This window comes from Plectropomus leopardus, chromosome 1, assembly GCF_026936395.1.
Source record: "Plectropomus leopardus strain MGB_pleo_1.0 chromosome 1, ASM2693639v1, whole genome shotgun sequence".
NCBI classification, from domain to species: Eukaryota; Metazoa; Chordata; class Actinopteri; order Perciformes; family Serranidae; genus Plectropomus; species Plectropomus leopardus.
The window spans coordinates 13,639,423-13,662,978 of record NC_142176.1 but is presented as its reverse complement, the minus strand read 5'-3'; the positions used below and the strand labels follow the sequence as shown (position 1 = coordinate 13,662,978).

At 38.4% G+C, this 23,556-nt stretch overlaps 3 protein-coding genes across 3 annotated transcripts in view; 1 reads left to right on the top strand and 2 right to left on the bottom strand.

Moving 5' to 3' along the window:
- The window catches only part of tmem255b (transmembrane protein 255B), a 55,471-nt gene extending 49,675 nt beyond the window's left edge, over positions 1-5,796 (bottom strand). Inside the window, exons 1-3 of the mRNA XM_088075976.1 lie at positions 4,514-5,796; positions 2,874-3,016; positions 2,651-2,713 (exon numbers count right to left, since the gene is read on the bottom strand). Of these exons, the coding sequence (XP_087932102.1) occupies positions 2,651-2,713; positions 2,874-3,016; positions 4,514-4,577 (270 nt within the window). The 5' untranslated portion in view covers positions 4,578-5,796. The remainder of the gene's footprint in view (positions 1-2,650; positions 2,714-2,873; positions 3,017-4,513) is intronic.
- Positions 5,797-5,932: 136 nt separating this feature from the next.
- grk1a (G protein-coupled receptor kinase 1 a) lies at positions 5,933-15,817 on the bottom strand. The gene is made up of 8 exons (XM_042488222.2): positions 15,612-15,817; positions 14,670-15,449; positions 13,144-13,271; positions 12,600-12,757; positions 11,216-11,299; positions 10,330-10,454; positions 8,862-9,063; positions 5,933-7,181 (listed from the first exon to the last, which is right to left on the bottom strand). Exons 2-8 carry the CDS (start codon positions 15,369-15,371, stop codon positions 6,892-6,894), a joined length of 1,689 nt encoding a protein of 562 aa, XP_042344156.1. The 5' UTR covers positions 15,372-15,449; positions 15,612-15,817; the 3' UTR covers positions 5,933-6,891.
- A 1,548-nt stretch (positions 15,818-17,365) lies between these two features.
- On the top strand, positions 17,366-23,104 carry LOC121942309 (potassium-transporting ATPase subunit beta-like). Its single transcript, XM_042485484.2, has 7 exons — positions 17,366-17,717; positions 19,181-19,309; positions 20,300-20,413; positions 20,497-20,702; positions 20,821-20,883; positions 21,878-21,970; positions 22,509-23,104. Exons 1-7 carry the CDS (start codon positions 17,606-17,608, stop codon positions 22,665-22,667), a joined length of 876 nt encoding a protein of 291 aa, XP_042341418.1. The 5' UTR covers positions 17,366-17,605; the 3' UTR covers positions 22,668-23,104.
- Positions 23,105-23,556: the final 452 nt, after the last annotated feature.

The following is a 23,556-nucleotide window of genomic DNA, read 5'->3' as shown; positions in this document are numbered from 1 at the left end:
ATAATAGTGCAATTTCCCCTAAAACAGTTTAGTGAATTTGCAAAGTCTGTAACATAATCTGATAATTTATGGTATATATATGTCCTGTATTCCAGGAACAAGGCCTCATTTTTAGAGGATGAATATCAAGTTTGAACAGAAGTCACCCTGACAGAGAACAAACAGGAAGCTGAAATAGGACAATTTGAGCTTTCGTCGTAAACAAAAGAGGGCCGACAGTCACATTGAATGCAATTCCAAACTAATTTTGCGCACTTGCGTGAAGCAGAATGAGCTATAAACACAACACAGGCCTACATTTTGACACCTTTAAAAAGTTGATCAGTCATATTTGTCAGCAAAGTTACACAACCAGCAGATACAGAACAACATTAGCATTCATCTAAAGGTTGGAAGTCCAATATTTACTCTCCTTTAAGCTCAGTTTTTTGTGTCTGCCACTCCCTTTGTAGCTGCTAAATGCTGCACTTTTTTCACCAGTTAGTTTCTAACTGAGAAATTAGATTTATTTAGTGAGTACTGTCCAGTACTTTTCAGCATGATAAAAACACAAAGAATCACCTTATATATGAAAATGTACCAATGTAGGAGCCTCGGGGTCACCAGAGCAGGCAATCCTTACAGAGAGTGCAGCTCACAGTGGTGGGTCAGAGCTTTACAGTTCGTAATGAACCTCAAGGACGCATGCTGAATCAACCATATCGAAACTCTGCGCAGAGGCATGCATTTACAAAACATCATCGAAGTCCAGCACAGGTAAGAAATCTGCAGCAATAACACACTTTCATCTTTTTCACCAGGTACATCACATGAGCTTTAAAACTGAGGAAGTCATCAATCAAAACACCCACAGATGAAATCAGATGGCATCTGAGCACACTGAAGCTCAGGGCCAGGGTTAGGCTGCACATTACCTGATATGAGTAACAATAGATCAATCAACCATCTGAGTTTAACAACATTGCATGATGAGAGCTTAGACATCTCATACTTCATGTCCGACTGAAATCTCTCTTCAAAAGCAAAGTAATCATTTAAAGCCAAAAGGCTTTTGGAGGGCAAGTCTCTGGGCAATTTCCATAAGAAGTTTGTGTCCTGTGCCAACCGCCTTGGGGGTTGCACGGAATGGAAAACAGTCACTGAGCATGTGCTTTTACACGCAAAGTCCTGCGGGTTAAAACACATGTACTCACCCAGGAGCGATCACTTGCTCGTATAGTCCCAGACAGACAACGCGAAGAGTAGAGTCACGACAAACGCCATTGAGAGAGCGTGTAGCCTACGTGTGTGTATGTGTGAGAAACACAGAGCGAGCGCAGGCCACCGGCCGCGCAGCGCAGACAGCGGAGAGGGGAGGAGGACATGTGGTGGGAGGCCAGGTGGGGAGCTCTACGGGCGGACAGGTGAGAGCCGGAGAAGCCGGGAAGTCTTTGCGACCCCGGAGAGCTGGAGAGCAGGCCGCTGGGAGAGGAGGTGGAGACGGGGAAGAGGAAGGGAGGAGATGTGGTGGCAAGGCCAGGTGGAGAGGCCAGGCAGGTGGAGCCTGAGCTGCGCAGGAAGACGCGGTGGAGTTGCAGGATTAGATTCGGAGGATCGCAGCAGTTTACATCCCAAATTAAATGGATCAGAAGGGAGATATCCCCAATTTATTTGCAAAATAATGTGTGCGAATGCATTATAAAATACTTTTCTCAATTTAGATAAGAATGTTGAAAGAATAACAACGTTATTAGTAAAAACAGACGACACCTAACACTGACGTGGACTGACGTGCTGCCTTATTTTCTAACCATCAGCTGCTAATAAATAAAACACCTACCATGTCTGCAACATTTTTGTAAGCCTGAGGTACACTTTGTGTATTTAAAGAAGTATTTCAATGTTGGAACAATGGCCATTTCACAAAACTGGGCTTTCTGGGCAGCAGAACTATGCTAATACTTTTAACCATGGTGCTACCAAACCTACAACTACCAGAATGCACTGCGCTGCACTCCACCACAAATGCTGCACTTTTTAAATAACTTCCTTTTAATCTTTGGGCTTGGGGGAAAGTATCAAGTATATAGTATAGTATGAGGTCACGAGTTATTGGTATTAAAGTCCAAGTCAATTCGCAAGTATTTATTCGATTAGGTCAAAAATTCATCAAATTTGTGACTCATTTGAGTCCAAGTTATGTAACTTAAGTCCATATCACTGCACATGTCACCCTCATTATTTTGAAACAATGAGGCAACGTATCCCCTTAAGAGTCTAAATAATTACAATAAAGGTGTCAAATGGTCTGGAGTATATAAAATCATCATTATATGATTTTAAATGTCTTGCAACAATTAAGGTTCAGGTGCTCAAGCAATAACAAGGGGAACACCTCTTATAATTTATTATTTAAATTTTAAAAAAGTGAAAAACAGTAACACATTAACTTACTTATATTATTATTTTTTTCAATACCACTTACTGGTTTAATTTTGCATCATAAATTGTTCTTGCAGAATTAGAACTAACAAAAGCTTTTAACTGAGGATTAATGGCATGGGCCAAAAAAAAGGCCCTTATCTAGTCAGAGGCCAAAGGGGCAAATGCTTGAGCAGCACCTGGGGTCTTTCTGTGTGTGCGCCTGTGAGCATCAGAGGAACAGACTCACCATGGGTCTGCGGTTTTCCACCAGGTGGATGCCAACGATCCCCAGAAACGCTCCAAAACTCAGCTGGAGGTACAAATAAATCAAAGAGGAAGACATTATTCAGAATAACAACAACCAGTGCAACAGTTACACAGTGTTAATGAAATTAATTCTCAGGGACAGGATGAAAAATTTCAGAAATTTAAGGATTGGGAAGGTGAGAGGAGAGGTGACGGTCACTTACAGTGATGCCAGCGTAATATCCAGCAACAGGCACGTTGTCGGTGCGAGTGGCAGAGACTAGACCCACAGCCAGAACCAGCAGAGCCAGAGCCAGCAGAGACACCGTCACCCACAGAGCCGTCCTCCTGCGACGCAGGTAGTGAGCTGAAGATGAAATACAGGAAGACCTTTTTTTAACATTCATAACATCCTGAACCCTTTGACTTTCTCAACCTAATTTTGACTATAAAATAAAAAAAAAACATATCCTCATAAATTTCTCTTAAAATGTTTTTTTTGTTTTGTTTTTGGTGAATTAAATATACAGATATTTAGTTAAAAAGAACCAGTGCAATTTAAAAATCCTCCCTTACAAGTCAAAGTCCTGCATTCAGAGTCTCACTCAAGTTAATTATCAACAAAATACTCAAATGTAAAAGTTCTCATAGCTGGCTTTCAAAGGAGATCAAACAACCTGTTTTATTTTCTGTTAAGTTGTTTGATTTACTTTGTTACAGGACATCATTTTGTAGGTTTTTTCACAGACAGTTTTCACAACTCCCATCCTGTCCTTTTCACATAGTTTTTAGTGGACCCATCAAAAATGTTTTCTACTGTGCAAGAGCGATGTGGTACTTACAGATTTCTAAAATCCCAATCAGCTAAGTAACCAGTGGTGAAAGAAGTACTGGCTTTTGTGCCACCCTAAGATGTTTTGTGCCTGTTGCTTTGTTTCATTTGGGGTCCTCAGCTGCCTTTATTTAGTCTATGTTTTTAGGGTCTTTCCTTTACTTTAATTTTGTAGCTTTTGATTTTATTGATTGTATGTTTTTAAGTACTTCTTTTGTGAAACATTTTGTAAATTTTATTTCTGTGAAAAGGTGCTTGATCAAATTTAGTATTGTTATTATTATTATTCAAATACTTTACTTACCAAATAGAATGGCCATGCCATAATCAAAAAACATAATCAAAAATATTGAAGAAAAATACTATAAATATTATGTTAAAAAAGTTCTGAATTTAAAATGTTACTTAAGTAAAAGTACAGAACAGTAACAGTAACAGTAACATCAACAAAATAACTTAAAGTATCAAAAGTAAAAGCACACACTATGCAAAATGGCTCCTTATTCAGTATTTTAATACTGCATCTATTATATGTTTATGTAAAAAGCAGCCTAATTTGTAATGAAAAGGCAATGGAATATAAAGTGGCATGCAATGGAAATACTCAAGTAGAGTACAAGTACAAGTACAAGTATATCAAAATTTTACGTAACTGCAGTACTTGAGTAAATGTAGTGTACTTTTACATTCCAGCACTGACTAAGGCTCAGATGAATATAAAAGCACTTTAAAAAAAAAATAAAACAGTAAGCCACAATATGCAGATACTCAGTACATGTTGAAGTACAGTACTTGAGTCTATGTACTTATGTAGATGGGCTGTGGGAAAAGCAGTTTAAGTGTGTGTTCCCATCTAAAAGAAGAAACCTGAGAATTAAATTAACCCTGTGTTGTGGAGACCTTTTTGCCCACGCATGTACACACGTTTACTGTGCATTTAAATAAGGCACACTATGTTGTTGTATGATGTTAAAAATGTTACTTGCATCTTCATGCAGATTAGAAGGACTTTAGGATGAAACTTGTCTGTACCTTCTGGATCCAGGATCTCTGTCGCTGCTGTCTGAGCTGTCTGCTGGGTTTCAGGCTGCTGCATTTTGACTCAGTCCGGATGAATTATCACTAAAAATGATTTTTTAAAGAGAAGATCAATCAGTTGAAGGGACGCTTTTAGTGTTTTGGTATTAATCCCTGTTGATTAAAAGGCTCCTCGGTCTTCCACAGGCAACAAGCTGCGAGTCAGATGCTTCTTTGTGTTAAAATCCAAACATGTTTATGATAAATAAGAGCGCAATTTTATGTAAATTTAGCAGGTGATTCTGAGCTCCGACGAGTTCAACTTTTCTTGAAACCTGAGAAAGAAAGAGAGAGAGAGAAACAGAGAGAGAGAGAAAGAGACCAATCAGCTCTCTGTGTTCACCTCAGTGATAAATTATTCAATTATCTCTCTTACACAGGTTAAGTTTTATGTAGCTAAGCTCTAATACAGGATTCTTGTTGAAAAAATTACAATACAGACCCGTGGTTTTACTCTGCTCTATAACAGAGAGGTGAGTAAAGTGAGATTTTGTGTGTTTTGAATGTTGTACAATCTGACTGATCATGCTGCAGCGTTGATTTGGAGGAAAAACTGTAATGTGATTTAACAGCGCCCTCTATCAGCCAACACTTGAAAAACAAACCACATACCAGTTTATACTATTATTTAGTGTCTTATATATAAATCTATCTATCTATCGAAAGTAAAAAGACCAATACTACATTGTAAATATACTCTGTGACTAGCAAAAGTCCTACATTGGGAATGCTACAGTTATGTACAAGTAGAATCAGGAAAAAATGTATTCAAGTACTAAAAGTACTAAATGCATAAATAAACAAATTTAATACATCATTAAAATTGATTATTATGTATTTTTGCAATGATTAAAGGAGAAAGCAGCAAATACTTACATTTCTGAAGCTGGAACCATGAAAAGTTTTTGCATGAAAAATGACTTAAACAGTTATCAAAATATTTGCCAATTAATTTTTGAATTAACCAACTAATCATTTCAGCTGCACCTGTATATTTCCATATGGATTGGGTGCAAAGATCCTGATTTGTAAAATCACCAGCAACACAAGGGGCCTCATGCAGCAACATCCTCTTAGATATCTCTAATATTTGCTATTAATTGTCTGGTGAGTGAAGGAAAATAATTCACCAAAGATGCAAAGATACACCAAATGTTCTTAAGCACCAAAATCTGCTCTGACCAGGTGTGCTTAATGATGAATCCCGCTTGATTATAAATCACCTGTTAGCACAGGTAAATCCCAATAAACACCATATAGGGACAGGTTTTGAGCCATGTGCAAAGACTCTGACAAGACTGGAGACAAGAAGAAGAATAAAAACTTAGTAGTATTAAACTCGACGTACTGTTGAATAAGGTTGAACAAAGCAAATGTGATTACAGGGAAATATATTGAAAGTAAAAAGTATTAAATGCAAAAAACAAAACAAAAACAAAAACAAATGTAACAAATAAGACTTAAAAGAAACAGCAGAAAGTCCTAACACACACAGAATATATGAAGCTGCAAAATGATTATGATAAAGTGGAGAAGCAAAGAGAGAAACAAACAAAAATGGTAGGAAACAGAAATGTTCTTTTTCTCTTAAAGTTGTCACATGGAGCATGCACATGATAATTGTTCATTCCTCCTCAAAAAAAATCCAACTGTGGAACATAAGAAACAGACAAGTGTAGAACAAAAACCAAAAACCAGTGGTAGTCCACATTGAAACAACATGATTTTATAGAAAATGGCTAAAAGTAAAAAAAAAAAAAAAAGAAGAAGAAAAAGTGCAGGTAATAACTCTTTATCTATTGTAGAGATTGCAATTAAAGTCATGCAATCGCCTCCAAACTCAGCCTAATCACTACAGTGCTCTGAAGTTTTGTACAAAAAGTGCTTCAGAAAGAAACAGTTCATGTGAAATCATCCAGTGACCCTTAAAAACCTGAGCATATTGGCTAGATTTCTTTCATAAATAGTAATTTAGTAAAAAAAAATTATCCAAAAATAAATCACACAAAAGGAAAGTCAAAAACAAACAAGGAAATTACCTGAAAAATGTGCTTAAGAATAAGTATAATATAATAATGTGTACCAAAATTTCAACATATAAAATTATGATCATTATAAATGAAGTTTTCTGGACATTTTTGCCTAGAGTTTTTTTAAATTCTTAATTAAATTTTTTACTAATTTTTTGAAATTTGTGGGGCATTTCTTGCCAAGTTGCTCATTGCCTTTTCCCCATGTTTTGTAAAGAATCAAACCAACATGCTCAGAGTCCAAAGCTTTAAATGTATTGTGAAAGGAGTTAGCAGGTGTTTTGCTGTGGTCATCGTGGCCTCTTACGACACGATGCAGGTGGAGGACTTGGGCTGCTCCAGGATGGATTCACGTCGCAGATCGTTGGGCAAACCACCGTCAACTCCCCAGATTGTGAGCTCGCTATAGATCCCCATCTCAATCATCTCCTCCTGCCAGGGGATGGAGATGTTCCCTGAGGCAAACTCATTGAAAAAATCATTGTCTTTGTCCTCCAGCTGGACGCCTTTCACAGTGGAGAAGGCCCCAACGTCGTCAACGTTCTTGGCATAAACTGTCTTTGAGTCTGGCACAAAAGGGGGTGGGAGGATCCCTGAGGAGACACAAGTGTTGAATGGACATTCGACCTCTTGAGCTTTAACTCACTATCAACTGTGAAGTAGAAATCAACTCAACACTAACTGACTCGCTCTTAGAAACGACTTTTTATTACGCCAAAGGTTTCAGGCCAATGCCTCCATCAGGGTGCTTTACGAGGAAAAACTAACTAAGAAGAATTTCTGTGAATTATCCAACGAGAATTAGACTCATAAATGGACCGGCTCTGAAAGAATGCCTTGGCTGCACCTAGAAATTCTGTCCATAAAAGTTTTGAACAGACAAAGGGCAGTGACGGCGGTGACAAAGGGCAGCACTGGCGGAGTCCAACCCTCACTGGAAACGAGTCTGACTTACTTGCAATCGAGCCCCACCCCCATGCCTGGCTCCGGGGGGGGGGGCTGGTGACCCGCATCCGGGCGAGGGAAACTTTGGACCATTCATAAGGGGTCTGGTGAGCTACACTTTGTCTGGTCCCTCCCCTAGGACCTTTTTGCCATGGGAGAACCTACCAGGGGCATAAAGCCCCCAATAACTGAGCTCCACGGATCACTGGGACACGCAAACCCCTCCACCACGATAAGGTGGTAGCTCAGGGAGGTCATCAATAAACTTGAAATCCTGCTAAATTGCTAAAGTCGAGTGCGGCCTGATTCAAGTCATGGATGGATTACTGAACAGAGCTACTGGGCCAAGGGGCAAAGTGTCAAGGGCCTCTCCTGGCCTGCATTTGCAAAATGTCACTTAAATAAAGAGGTACTGACCAAAAAGGGACTAAAAATGACCACAAAGAGACACAAAAAGACAAAAAGAAATAAAAAAGAAACTGCAAAGCAACACAAAATGACCACAAAAACAAGCAAAACCACAGACACAAGATAACAAAAAAGAGGACACAAAACAACCACATGGAGACACAAAAACACAAAAAAACTCCATAACAACTACAAAGAGATGCAATACAACAAAAAGGAGGCAAAACCACCAAAAGTCTATGTGTCTTGCTCCTGTGTAGAAGAGGTGGTGGGGCCCTTTTACATTGTCTAGTAATCTGCCAACACTTCAAACCAGTTAGTAGAGCAAGTAACTATTTAAACATTATTGCTAAAATCCTCCTCCATCCCTTCTAGGTGAACATTGGCGAGCAAACTGTTTCTTTAACTGATTTTTATCAACTCAAATCCCTTCAAGCAATACTTCACCCACAAAACAACCATTTTTATAACAATTAGTCATGCCATGTTACCTTCAATTTGTGAGGAAACTTTGTTTTTCTTGCATGCCTCCATGGAAAATGGCAACCATATAGATTTATTGATTGATTGGGGACCATGTTCAACAACAGCAAAACTATATTAAAACATCTGTTTACAAACTCACACAACTCATGCTGTATAATCCAAGTCCCATTTATCCAGTTGTATGCTCAGTACTTCCCAAACACATGCATGTTCACTTAAAAAACATTACAATTTAAAACTTGACTGAAAGTATCTATGCTCTCTTCAAAGCCAGATTTCAAAACTGCTACTGTATCAGTACAAAATATTGCAATATTTAAAAACCTTGTAAATAAATAAAACTGAGAGAAGTGCAGAGTCAACTGCATCCGTGCAATTTGAAGCAAACAGACAAACAGTGACTGATGATGAAACTTTAATGATACGAAACAGACCTGCGTTGAGTTTCCTCCAGTTGATCTCGCTGAAGAAGGCGTGCGCCCTGATGTCGTCACATGATCCATTCTTGAAGCCGAGCCTCTTGTCGACCTCTTTGAACAGCAGACCCTCGCAGATGGAGCGTGCGTTCTCACTGAACTTCTCTGGATACATCACCAGATCATTCAGAATCCGTTTCTTCACCACCTTATTCTCCACCTGAAAACAGCACAAATAACAGAACAGACTCACTTAAATACAAGTCCAGCTTGTGAACATAAGTCCAACTTAAACACATGTTCACTCCTTTCCTCTTCAAAGTCTATTAACCCTTTGAACCTGAACAAATTGTCTTCTGGATTTCTTTCAAAAACACAGGGAGAACAAGAAAATTATCTTAAATTACCTAAAACAAATTTTTAAAAAAATGAAAAAATAAACTCAATAATAATAATTGCAAAAATAATAATTGTAAATATAATTCCCTGGACATTTCCCCTATTTTTTATATTATATTAACTTTTAATATTCTCTCATATTAACTCTTGCTGTTCCTCTTGCTCTCCCTCTATATTTATTTAATTTTTTAAATTAAGGTTTTTTATTTGCTTGAATTTTAATAAGCAGACAATGTCATTGTTTTTAAATGTACAAATGCACATTTTTAAAACAGCCAAAATAAACGTTTAGCAATTATAGCCATACAGTTGGGTCATCGGTGTCCCAGCAACGCTGTGAGCAAAAAGTCCCGTTGACCTCTTAAAGGTCTTGCCTTCATCTTTGATTTAGCTAACATCTGTCCATATGAAGTTTCCTTTTTTGTAATACATTCCAGAGAGGTAAAGATAAAATGATTTAAAAAAATTAAATAATAATAAAGAAATACTTGTAGCAATCAAGAATCACTAAACAAAAAGTTAAGAATGTTCCTTTATGTTTTTAATAAGAGCTTAATGTGTAAACATGCAATAAAATCCATCCAGTAACTAAGTGCATTTACTCAAGTAGCCTTCTGTACTTAGCTACAATTTTAAGGGAACATTTTATGCTTCTTCATACTACTACTCAGGTCTACAGATACTCCATGACATTTATTTGTCACATGTAAGTATTTTGCAGATCATGATTTTACAATATGAAATAGATGATTAATTTCTAAAATATGATATAAAGTTTTAGTACTGCCCAGCAAGTGCTTTTCCTTTTCACACAGAGTGGTGTCTCTACGTTTGCTTGCCTTTGGATTCAGAGCAGTATCTGCTTTAGGCCACAGGTGGGCAAAGTTGAGCTATCAAATCTTAAAAACCTGTTGCTGTGTTATTACACAGGTTTAGTAAAAGCTGGTTAAAATATCACATGACAGAAATATGTAGCTTAGACAACTCTGAGGGAAGAAGCAGAGAAAACGAAGCAACAAAAACAAGTTGAAAGCATAAAACCCATGTAAAAGCAGCTCTAAATGTTCATAATTCAGCTAAAATGTACCTTCTCTCCTCGGGTCCTGAAGGGTCCCTTGGCAGCCATGAACTCGTACAGAGTGACGCCAAGAGTGAAGTAATCAACAGAGTAATCGTACTCTTCTCCTCTCAGCAGCTCTGGAGCCATAAAACCTGCAGGTGACAGAAAAGACTTGAGTGAAGTTTGTTTATTGTCATTTACAAAGACAGATTATACAGAAACCAAACATCCTTTCCACAGCCCAAGATCTTACTACAAATACACAATGTACATACTGAGAACAAAGAGCAGAATTAAACCGTAAGAGTATCTCTCAATGTAGGTTTTTTTGGCGGTCAACACAATGAGAAGTCAAACAGTTATTGTGGATATATAAAAATATAATAAAATTCAGTATATGTGCATTTATACTATGTTTATACTTGTGCTGATATAAACAGTGATTATATTTTAGGGCTCATATTTGCTCTATTTAACCCTTTAACACCTGGATCAATATCAGTCTTCTTGTGCTGCATTCTGATGTCGCTCAACAGCATTTGAACCCCTATAACCCAGAGGAAATTGTTTATATTTCTCTCAGAAACATGGGAAATAACATAATGAGCAACTATGCAAGAAATGTCCTGCAAATTGCAATAAAAATACTAAAGGGTGACAAGGACATGATCTGGAAATAAACAGGGGGATTGGTAGATAGATTTAAAAAAAACAGAATAAAAATAGGATAAAATGCCGTTTGTTGTCGTTTATATATGTCGTGTTTATTAATTATAGAGTGAGAAAGATAAACAAAGCTGTGGGTAGTAGCTGTGGGTTTTTCAGGTGTGTGTGTTGTTTACAGATCCTGCTGTGAGGGCGGATACAACCAGTTAAATGTCAGTGTGGTTGTTTGGTTTTTTTTTTACTGTACCTGGAGTTCCAGCGTAACCCTTGATTTTGAGCTGATCATCAGCCAGCTCCACAGCTAAACCAAGGTCAGAGATACGGACGTTACCTGTGAGAACAAACACACACCTGAGTTATGTCAAGAACCGAGCACGTCACAGATACGAATGTTGACCTGCAACAGTACGCTTCAGTGCCGTTAACCTGTGGTGGCATGATAACTGAGACGTCCTTGTGTTAGAAGTGTGTACTGTAGGTGTGACCTCAGGAGGCCAAGAATAGGACAAGTTTTTTAAGTCAATGTGAGGAGATTCAATGTCATTACAGTAAAAGGATAACTATTATATCCTTTGACGTGTTTACAAGTGGTTGGGAATTAATTTGTATTGTTTTATACGAATAGTTCGATATTTCAGAAATGTGCTTATTCTCTTTCTTGTGAGCGTTAAGATATGAGGAAGGACCACACACTTTCATGTCTTTAGAGTTAATAAGAAGCTGGAGCCAGCTAATTGGATATAATCATAAATACAGCTAGCCTGGCTGTAAAACTCCAGAAAGTCACACTGTAAAACCACGAGTTGTCTTGATTTTTATACAGATTTTAAAAAATGAGAAATAATGTGTTATTTAGGCCTGCACCCACCATAAATGTATAAAGAGGCCTGGATACAGTGCTGGAGGCAGGACCTGTTCATTCCTATAAAAGTTGGTCAATTGAGCATAAAGCCAAAAACATTCAACTGCTGCATATAAAATGATCTGGATGATCAGTGCAGCATCCGCACTGTGCAGCCCATAGAGCAGGCGCACTAGAGACTTCCACTGGCTGAGGCGACTACTTCGTTTCACACCCTGCTAACTTGAATAGGGATAAAATGGTTCAATTATGCAGCTTTAGTAGATTTTCCAAATTGTATCGGGCCAAGAGGATGAAATTCTGATAATGGAACAATTCATTTTTCAGGGGTTCTAACAAACAAAAAAGATGTAGCCACCTCAAAGCCCTGCACACTTCCTGGGGAGGTGGTTTCCAGTCTTGTCCAACCTTATGCTTCTGGCTCCAACTTTATATTCAACAAACAAACGTGAGAGTGGTATCAGTCTCCTCATATCACTCTCAAGAAAGCAAATAAGCAAATTTCCCAAAATGTCAAACTGCTGTTAAAATTAAATATTCTAATGGTCCAAAAAGCAGACTATTATTCACTGTAAAATCAATATGGTGTCTTGAATGTATAATGACCTCTAAAACATGAGTCTTCTGACTTTTGGTGGATTTTACACGACGTCTCTGTACAAAATCACATACAAACAAAGTTTTATTCATACTAAGTATGATGGAAAATTGAGTATGTGGTGCATTGCACCTGCATATCTTTCTTTATGTTTGTGCATGAGTGTCTGACCTTGATTATCCAGCAGCACGTTCTCTGGTTTGAGGTCTCTGTAGATGATCCTCTTCTGGTGCAGGTGCTCCAGGCCCTGGATGATCTGAGCAGCGTAGTAGCAGGCCCGCGGCTCGTCCAACCCCGGGTTGTTCTCATCCACGTTATAAATGTGATACCTAGAGGCACCAGAAAAATGTAAATTCTGAAACGATTACATATACGTATGTTATATTTTTTTCTTTATACAAGCAATAAACACTGTATGTGGAAATTTAGGACACTGCCACGATGCAGAGTTTATAACAATCTGTAATAAAGAGATTGTGGAGAAACATAAGGTAGCTGGCAACGTGAATCAATGATCCGATTTTTTTAAGTTACATAACATCACACTACAATAAATATCAGATCTAAATTTCAATGCGCAATTTCTGTGTTAAAATATTAATTCTTAATATTGAGTTGAGAAGTAGATTCTTTTGGCAGAGCCTGAGAGGATCAAAAGGAGGGACTGAAATATCGAGAAGTTGTGACTAGTGAGTGAGAGTGAATGAGATGTAACCTCAAGTCGCCTCCATTCATAATGGTCATGACCAGACACAACTCTGTTTTTGACTGGAAGGCGTACGCCAAAGACACAATGAATCTGCTGTGAACTCGAGCCAGAATCTTCTTCTCCACCATCGCCCCCTGCAGGACAGGAAGGAACAGCAGATATGAGTACATACTGTACATACAGTGTTTACAGCCAACCTATTCGTCAGAATACATGTTGGCATTGTGCTTTTCTGCAAACCACAGTTACGTTACATTTGTATGTTATTATGTAGCACAGGGACACTTAAATTGCCTTGCCCGAGGGCCACTTTTGCAAAATGATTTGAGGCGAGGGGCCAGTTAATAAACAACAACAATAATATTTATCAAAATATATAATAAGTGAAGTTTCTGTTTTCAACCTTTTGACATTTGCTGTTTTCATGCATCTTTAAGGAAATCCAGTCAAAGCAGCCCCGTGCAGGTCAGGTGTACGCAGAGGCGTTTCTTGGATTTGAGGACATTCGAGGCTTAGCCCGACCCCCTTTCTGGGGTCCAGAGGAACCACCCCCATAACTTTTCATTTTATTTTCTATTTTAATAAGCACTATTTTGATGCTTTTTAATGCACTCTGACACCTTATTTACATTCAAAGTACAAAAAAGCTCCTATTATGAATCAGTATATTTTCCTTTTGAATAAGAAAATGGTCAGCAGGACACCTGGTATCCTTTCACGGGCCAGAGCTGTAAGTATCAGTGATTTAGTGATTTAGTGGATATGTTGAAATATGATGAATTTCATCCCAGCTGTAGATGCAGTTATGGTAATGGTAGGTGTCTCGACTACGTGTTTTAAGCACTCTGTTGTGAGCACGTGTCATACATGAGTTGGCTGCAACAGCATTGCAACATCCAGTCATATAAGTAATTTTCCAAAATACATGATTGCATGTGAATACACAATTTTAGTTAAGTTTCATCAGTATATAAACAACAAAATCATTACAAAGATGAGGTATAAAATCATGTGACCACTGCATCTTACTAAAACTTCTTTTTCCCATATAAATCACCTTGTACAGAGCCAACATGCATTACTTACTTTTTTTTACTTTGATCAGTTTGTGTTGCAATATCAACATCAAAAAATACTGCACAGAGGGTTATACTTCAAACATTTTGTTTAATCTGCCAAAGCACCAAACTGGATAATTTTGGCAACATTTAGATCTAAAGTTATGGTAATTTTATTTCTGTTTCAGATTAAGATCCCCTCTAGACTTGCTCCATTTATAAACATAGCAGGATTGGCACTTTATAAGGAGATCAAAATGCTCTAATGCTAAGAACACTAATCATATAAGCCAAAGGTGCCTTACGTTGTTTGCAATACTCCATCTAGTTACTGAGTGTTTAGAGGGGGGATTACAATGTTATGTCATGTACAGTATCCAGATACTGGACACAATAAGACCATAACTCGTGTTTCCAGATTTCAACCACAAACAGCTATGTTTAAAACACTAATACTTGCTGTTGTTTTCTTACCTCGTAGCCTTTTCTCTTCTTCAGCCTCTTCTTGTTGAGCTTTTTGCAGGCGTACAGTTTCCCTGTGGCTCTCATCTGACAGGCAGATACTTCCCCAAAACCCCCTTTCCCCAGCACACGAAAATCCAAAAACCAATCCTCTTCCATTGGTTGCATCTCCAACCACTTCCACTGCAAAAACCTTTTCAAATACATACTCTCCAGGAAGAAAGTGTAAGGCACTTCCTTGAGAAAGTCCATCACGTTGTCCATGGTCTCACTGAAAAGATCGCCCCCAGCTTCTTGGTATTTCTCTTTGACCTTTGTGATGCTGTTTTCTGACAGAAAGGGGCAGAAATATTTAGAGTCTGGCTCCATGTACCGGGATAAAATCTTGACTGCTTTCTTGACTCGATCTTCATCCTCTGACATGTTGTATTCCTCAATATCTTTCCAAAGGCGGCAGGGGCCTTTATATTCTTTGTTGGAGTCTAGGAACTCCTGGAAGAGACGTTTGCCGATGGGCTGCTCCACACAGACCATCTGGAAGCCCAGATCTAAGGTCTCCCGCAAGCCTTCACACACCGTGATGTGAGGGAGCTTCAGGCGTGAGTGGTACTTCTTGTCTCGGTTAGATGCAGGGTTGGCAGTTCCATCAAAGCTCCCGCGGGCCGAAATGTAGGCAGAGTTGGCCACCACTGTCGTCAGGCCACCAATATCCATGGTGACACAGTTGAAAAGTGAGGAGGCGGAATAGAGAAATGTGTAAGATGCAGCAAAAAGGTAGAGGCGACCAATGACCTGACAGCAAAAAGAAGAGGACAGTTGCAGAGATGCAAATGATGTATGACTAAATTCAAAATAACAACAAAATGTGATGTGGATTTCCTCTTCAGCAGCAGGAAATATCAGACATCTGACTGCCTGCTTGCTGCAGACAGCCACAGAGAGCTCAGTGTTTACCTCAATCGTCAAACCAGAGAGTCCCTGTCACACACATGCAGATCTACCTGACTCATCACCTTTTCCCAAAGGGATTTATCCAGTCTGTAACACTGTAATGCTTTATCCTGCCCTAACACATGTGCATGCTGTAGAGGAAGAGAAGGGAACACAGCAGATGCAGGAAACATGATGGAGAGACACGAGAGAGAGCAAGGAGAGGAGGAGGGATGAATGAATGTGTGGGCTAGTAATGACAGGAATGCAGTGAAGCTGAGAGAGAGAGCGGCGCAGAGAGAAAAGTGTGCACAGTAGTTAACATCATGCTTCTGCACAGCGTTGGTCTTGTACTTTTTTGGTCTTACTTTGCCAGTTTTAAATCTTTCTCTTTATAGTCCAGAAACACCTATTCTGTCTCAAAACCTGCAACAATATCTCTTATTATTCTCTTTGAAACTGTGAGGTAACTGGAGTCTTCCCCCAAGCTGTACTTTGTTTTTAGTCCTCATTAGCAAATGTAAGCATCCTAACACACTAAAGTGAAATGGTGAACCTGGTAAACATTCTACCTGCCAAATATCAGCATGTTAAAATTAAAGTTCAGGTCAAACCACTGCTGCGTGTACATACAGCTTCACAGGGCTGCCAGCATGGCTGCAGACTCTAAGGGCCTCAATTTAAACGATCTATAGTGCAAGGGCACTTAGGGCATGTCCAACTCCGTTTTTGCTTGTTCAGTCAGGTCCCATTTAAAGAGAGTGTTTATTCAATGGCTCTGGTTCAGTTTAATAAAACTGCTTTCCCATAGTGTATAAATATAATAGACGTAGCTACCATCAACTGTTATGAAGCTTCGAGTTCGGCATGTCAGCTGTTGCCATCTTGGTGTTTTGAAGCCAGAAGTGACCATATTTGGGCAAGTGGCTGGAGCTGTGGAGGAGTGAGGGGAGATCTGATTGAGAACTGGCAGACTCAAAGCGGCCTGCTGATAAATATGCATACATTTGTGCCGTTTAAATATAAACGTGAAATATAAAAAAATTCACCCTCCGAACAGCTGAAATAATCATGAATGTTGAAATTAGCCATCGAGACCAAAACCCATTTTTTTCTTTTTGTACCAGGCTATAAACACATTCATTTCAGCTGTAAAGTTTGACATTTTAACATTGTGGTCTGTGGGGATTTAATCTGTTTTTGAACCAGTCTCAAGTGGCCATTAGAGGAATTTACCACTTGTGCTTGCCTGGCACATATGCCAAAAAAAGTTTGAAACAAAAATTTAGGCTTATAAACAAGCAAGTTTAGGCTTGTTGAATTTTAGGATTTTCAGCCTTTTTTTTGGATTTTAATCACAGTTTGATTATATTTTGGTCATCCTTCTGGGAACTTCTGAATTCTTCAACACTTCATGGGTTAAATTATTAATGTTGATCTAATATGTCACAACATTTTAACAGTTAAATAATTCTTCTGTTTTTTCCGTTAGGGAAAGTACAATACCTCAAGCCCAAATTAGCTCCCTGGTAGGTACAGAATCAAACAAACCAGCTTTGTTTTATATTTCAGTGTACTGATTGTTTAAATTTAGGCAAATTATATGCAGTTGTTCACCTTGACTGTTGTCATTAGTAACCAAGCTGCCTGGCTGTTCAAGGTGATCCTCACGTTTCTCTCGAGAGTAAAGGACATCGTTGTTCACCTGTTGGCCCACCTCAGCCACTCTACCGCCATCATGCCTGCCTTATCTCTGCCCTATAAATAATGAGAAAGAGATAACACATGCATCACACTCTGGAGTGACGTCCAGGGAGTGAGTTTTAGCTTTCACTGTAAAGAAGTATGAGACAGGAGACAAACAAGACATCAGCACAATCCTGAAATTGCCTCAAACTCTTTGGGGAGGGAAGGAAGGAGAGAGGAGAATTACTATTTGAAACTTACTGTGAGAGAGGGAAAGAAGAAGAGAAGGTAAAGTTGTCTGCTGCAGATCCTGGTCAGCACAGAGCTTCATCATGGCCGCCTTGAAGGAGAAGAGGACTTGTGGGCAACGATGTGAAGACTTTGGGCGTTTTGTCTGGAACTCAGACAATGGGACGTTAATGGGGAGAACACCAGAGAAATGGGGTAAATATCACATCATTAACCTCATGTGCAACATTAAATAAACCTTGAATATAAACAGAGGGCGGCAGAAACACCTCTTATAATACAGCACAATGTCTCCATATTAAAGACATGACAGGAAGTGTAATTTATGATGCTGCAGTTTGTAGCACTGCAAAGAAAATATCCTGATAGGTGTCATATATTCACGGGCTGGTGAGCATCTACTTGCTTGTAACCAATGCAACCAAACATTTAGGCAATACCTATCTCACCAGCAATGATTGAAAATAATACTGAACAAGTGTTTGTCTTCCCTTACAAAACTTTAGAAGAGGGACTCAAGTGTGCACACACACAGAGTGAAATGCTCAGGGGCAAGACAAAAAAAATATCACTAGAGCATAAAGGAGGTCTGCACACAGTTAGGCTCAACATGACATTTTAAGGCATTTTTCTCTTTTTTAAGGCAACGCTTTAATCCACAAGAAGCCTGAGGAAGATCTTGTAAATCGAAATGTTACCTTAAAAAAGAGAAAAATGGCTTAAAGAAAACAAATATTAAATTTTATTATGAACCTAACCGTGTGCACACCGCTTTAGTAATTAGCAACACTTTAAACACAACAAGAACCTTCTAGTTGAATAAATAAGTTCTTTAATTGCCACTAATAATACAGTTTCTAGATCTCAGGTTCTCTCCAACAATGCTCATTCAAATATGTGTAAAAAACTTTTTTTAGCATCAAACACTGGTTAAATTTTTACGCAGCAGTTTGTGCTTTTTCTGCATCAGTTTATGGTATAATTTTCTTTAAATGTGTTAAGTTAAAGCCTCTGTTACTTTCAGTTTTTCATTGAGGGGGACAAATTCACTCGTTCTAAATACTGAGGGTGAAGTGTCCTCCTGCACCCTTAACATACTTATCCACCACTATGTATGGGCTTGTGTGTTTTTGAATCATTTTTGAAATGATTGAAACAAAATCCTAAATTATTTCACTACTGTGTGTGTGTGTGTGTGCGTGCTACAGTAACACACACACACACACACACACACACACACACACACACACACACACACACAGCATGCACAGTTTTGTGTGACATTTTCTCTCCTTTTAATGTCACCACAGTGAGTGTGTATGTGTGGAGCACGTGGACAGAGAGATAAGCCTGCTGTTGTGATAAGCTTTTTGTGTCAGAGTCTTTTCCCTCTGTTTGATCTTACAATCAGATTAAATTGAGCTCATATCGACAGAGGACACCTTGACCTCTGCAAATGTAGACACACACCTTTGTTACCACACTCAAAGCCCTCCCCTGTGTCATGAGTGTTTGGCATTAAGCCAGTGTTTACCTTAAATAGCTTTAGATATAGCTATACTATAAATACAACCAGCAGAAAAAATACATTTTAAAAAAGTAATTTTACATCAGAGGCCATAAACATGTAACCTGACTGTAACCTCTCTTCTTTACAGTGTACATCAGTCTGTATTATGTGGCCTTCTACGTGGTGATGACGGCCCTCTTCTCTCTGGCCATCTGGACGCTCATGTACACCTTGTGTCCGTACGCTCCAGACTACCAAGACCGGTTAAAATCTCCGGGTAAAACAAAGACAACAACAACAACAACAAAACAAGGAGTTATGACAATGATGACTTAAAAACACAGTTTACCCCCAAAATCAAAAAGACATAATATTTATCTTACCTGCACTACTATTTATCAATCTAGATTGTTCAGGTATGAGTTGCAGAGTGTTGGAGATACCGTACGTAAAGATTTCTGCCTCCTCTCACAAGTAATGTAACAAGATGGCACTTGGCTTGTGGTGTGACGAAATGAACAAACAAATATGTTTAATAAACTCTCAAGTGTCCCATAAGTACTGGGTCAGCATGTCAAACTTCAGAGTGGTAATGGATCCCAGACTTTCCCCACTCGCTGTTACTGCAGCAAACTGCTCACGCTGCCTGCTACAGTAAGTGAATAAGAAGCCATTGAAACAGACTTCTATCAGACAGCCTGGCAGCTACACTCGTTAAACAAGACTGAATCCACCACTTTCTCAAAGTGGGGCGTCTGTTGCTTGCCCAGGGATAACAGCAACTTAATGCAGTCATATTACATTTCTGTAACATCTGTTGGGCTTACATGGCCTATCTACATTAAAGGATGGGCTTGTTACCTAGAAAATGTAGGACACTGATGAGAACAAACACAATATTTTTCAGAAAGTAAAAAAAACTCAAAAGGTTTAACAAGTTTAATATTAAAAACTGCTCACAACAAGGTCTGTGTGTTGTGTTTAGTAACCGGGTCATGATTTCTGTAGAGAGACACTGATGCTGAGTTTTTCATATATATTTTTTTGGTGCTTTGAGCACCACAAGCTGAATGACATCTATTTTCATTATATCGGAGAGAAGGCAGACATCTCTGTGGCTGATATCGCTAACACTCACACTCTAACACCAAAACAATCTAGAATGGTAACCAGCACTACAGGTGAAAAGAAAAATATGATTTTTGGATCTTGGGATGAACTGTTCCTTTAAATTAAACCTCAGTTAACCAGCTTTTTGTCTGTTCAGGGGTAATGGTATGGCCGGATACTTACGGGGAGGAAATTGTCGAAATCATCTACAACACATCAGACAAGGCCAGCTGGATGAAGATGACCAACATCCTTAATGACTTCTTGAAGCGTTAGTATTCACTTGCTCAATCCTGCTGGACAGTTCTGTTCATGTTTATCACAAAACACTAAATCTTTCTGTCTCCCATTCAGCCTACAATGACACCAAGCAACTTGAATGTAACAACTACAACTGCACTAAAGGAAAGTACTTCATCCAGGACACCTTCTCCGCCCCTCACCACACCAAGTGGTCATGTCCCTTCACGCAAAGCATGCTGGGAGCCTGCTCAGGATTTGAAGACCCAACCTTTGGCTACAACTGCACCATGCCATGTGTCATCATTAAGATGAACCGGGTATGTTTAATTCATAAAAATCCCTCAGATAGCTTTCAGAAAATGTGGATCTTGCAGTACATAGAAACAGATGAATAAATCACATTATATAAATAAATGTTCTGTTTTGTCTCTGCAGATCATCAGCTTCTTGCCCACTAATCACACTAATGTCGCCCCGTATGTCAACTGCACTGTGCTGGTGAGCAACAATTGCATATAGGCTACTGTTTTTAACAGCATGCGTTAACAAAAAGGAGTCTGAAGTTTTATCTTTAGGGCTGATCTGGTGATGTTGCACTTCCCTAAAGTTTGAAGCTTTCCATGAGACACATTTAAGATCATAATGGATCATCAGAGGCAAAGATATGCTGATTTTTAGTCAAAGTGTAAGCAGAACTCAGAACTCTGGATTGATTACTTAGAAAATGTCACTTGAAGAAACATGCCCTGACCTAGTAGACTCAAAATGACCAAAAGGAGACAAAAAGCAACTGCAAAGAGACACAAAATGACTACAGAGAGAAACAAAATGGCTACAAATAGGTGCAAAGAGATTCAAAATGACTAAAAAGAGATATACTGTATATCCACAGAGAGATATGCAAACAACTGCAATTGCTACTCAAAATGACAACAAAGAAGGGTTTACAACCACATAAAGACTTAAAATAAATGTGAAGAGAGACAAAAAAACACTACAAACAGATACAAAACAACTGTATAGAAACTTAAAACAACTAAAAAGGGATACATAACTACAGAGATGAGTAATGCTACAAAAAGATGCAAAACAACAACAAAATTATGTTAAACTATAAACTCTTCGTGGCTTGGTGCTTTGTGGGATAGGTGATGAGGGCCTCTTCAGGTCTGTGTCCAGGGGCCCATTGTCTCATAATCCGCCCATGACCAAGCTCCAAAAAACTGGTTCTTACATTTTCAAAAACACTCATATCTGTCAAACTTAACAATGTCAGTTTGTAGCGCAGACTTTCTGTGATACATTTGTTTTGTCTGTGCCAAGGGTTATTTTCTCTGACCTGATAAAGCTCCTCCAGAGTCACATTTGAAAATGATTTAGCCGTTTTCTCAAGCTGAGTAACACTTGTGATGAGTATACTGACCTGTCATTAAATATAGTCGGAGGAGTTTCCCATTATGATGAAATCCTGTGTCTCTGTGTATTTGTTTAGGACGGACAAGACAGTGTGGCCAAAATCGAGTATTTCCCTACGGGGGGTACTATGGATCAGTCTTACTTCCCTTACTATGGAAGACTGGCACAGGTAAGCAAGAGTCATCATGTTTTTATTTATGTTTATGTCATTATCACTAACCATGCATGATTTGACACTAATTTTGTGGCACATATATTGTGCTTATCTCTAATAAAATTATCCAAAATACAGAAGCTGAGAATGGCTGTATTACGTTTTTTTAAAAATTCCTGATGAGTTAATTACTTTATCTAGAAAAAAAACAAGCTTTGTTAACTTTTGGAAACAAGACAATTAACTAGCTGTCATGAGAAAACAAAGGTTGTATTATTTCATTATCTCAAAAAATAACTACAATTGTCAAAATGCCATTTATGCATGTTGGCATGGCAGTCTTGATGTCTACTGAACACTATGAGTCGCCTAATAAGAGGAAACAACTTTTTTGTCCATTAATTTTGTCCATTAATATTTTATATCACTCTTCTCATCTTACTCTTGGCAAGAAAAGTGATTTTTTTTCCCCAAAATTTCAAACTATTCCTTTAAGCTGTATCAAATAGTCCTAAAAACAAAAATTACAAAACAAAAACATCCTTTTCTTCAGCCTACTTACGTCAACCCACTGGTGGCTGTTCGGTTCAGTCTGGTTGGGAAGAAGCAAGCCAAGATCCAGTGCAGAGTCGTCTCTGAGAAGATCAGCTACGAAAACTTCCACGACCCCTATGAAGGAAAAGTCATCTTCCTCCTCAAAGCAGTGAAATGAGAAGCAGAAGAGAAGATAACCTGTAATTATACAACAACTAACCTGTCAGTTTCAAAGAGCAGGTGACTACAGATGAAAATTATTTAACAACATTCAAACCACTTATATTAAAAAGTTTGGGCCCACTTGTGAATGTCTGTGCAGGGCTCCATAAACATAATTTTTTGATGAAATTCTTTGACATGAAAAAAAAAAACTTGTAACGTATGTAATATGTAACCTGATGCACCCTTACCATCTGTCTGCAAGTCTCCACCTTTTCTCATACTCAAGAAAGTAAACACAAAAAATGTGAGGATGCCAGAGGGAAACCAAGATTCTTGAGGTAGACTTGGAATAAAAAAAAAAACAACAACAACAACAACTGCAGAACATGTTGACAAATGTAGCCATGCATCTCAGAAATGTCTTTCTCAATAAAAACTAATTCCAAGTTTTGTTTGGTCTAAAGTGTGTTTGACAAAGTTACCAGCTCAAGGGTTTCAGATGATTAGTTTCAGTGGTAAAAAATTACTAAGATTAAAGTAATAATATCCCACAGTGAAAGTACTCAATTACATGTAAAAGTACTGCATTCAAAACTTAACTTAAATAAATGTTTTACCCACAAAGTTTGCACATCAAATAGTCACCGTGTTTGTTTATCTCGCTGCCTCCACATTGAGTGAAGAATAAAAAAAGGGAAACATTCTTCATAAATTGAGATAAGTAAGATCCACATTTAACAACAGCATAACTATATCAAAAGTCCCCTTGCAAACTCTCGCAGCTCAATACATCTCACACACATGCATTTTCGCTCAAATGTTACAACATATTGCAATTACTATACTGCATTTTGTACATTTTTAATCATTTAAGTTTACATCAACAAAACTAAAGCTATCAG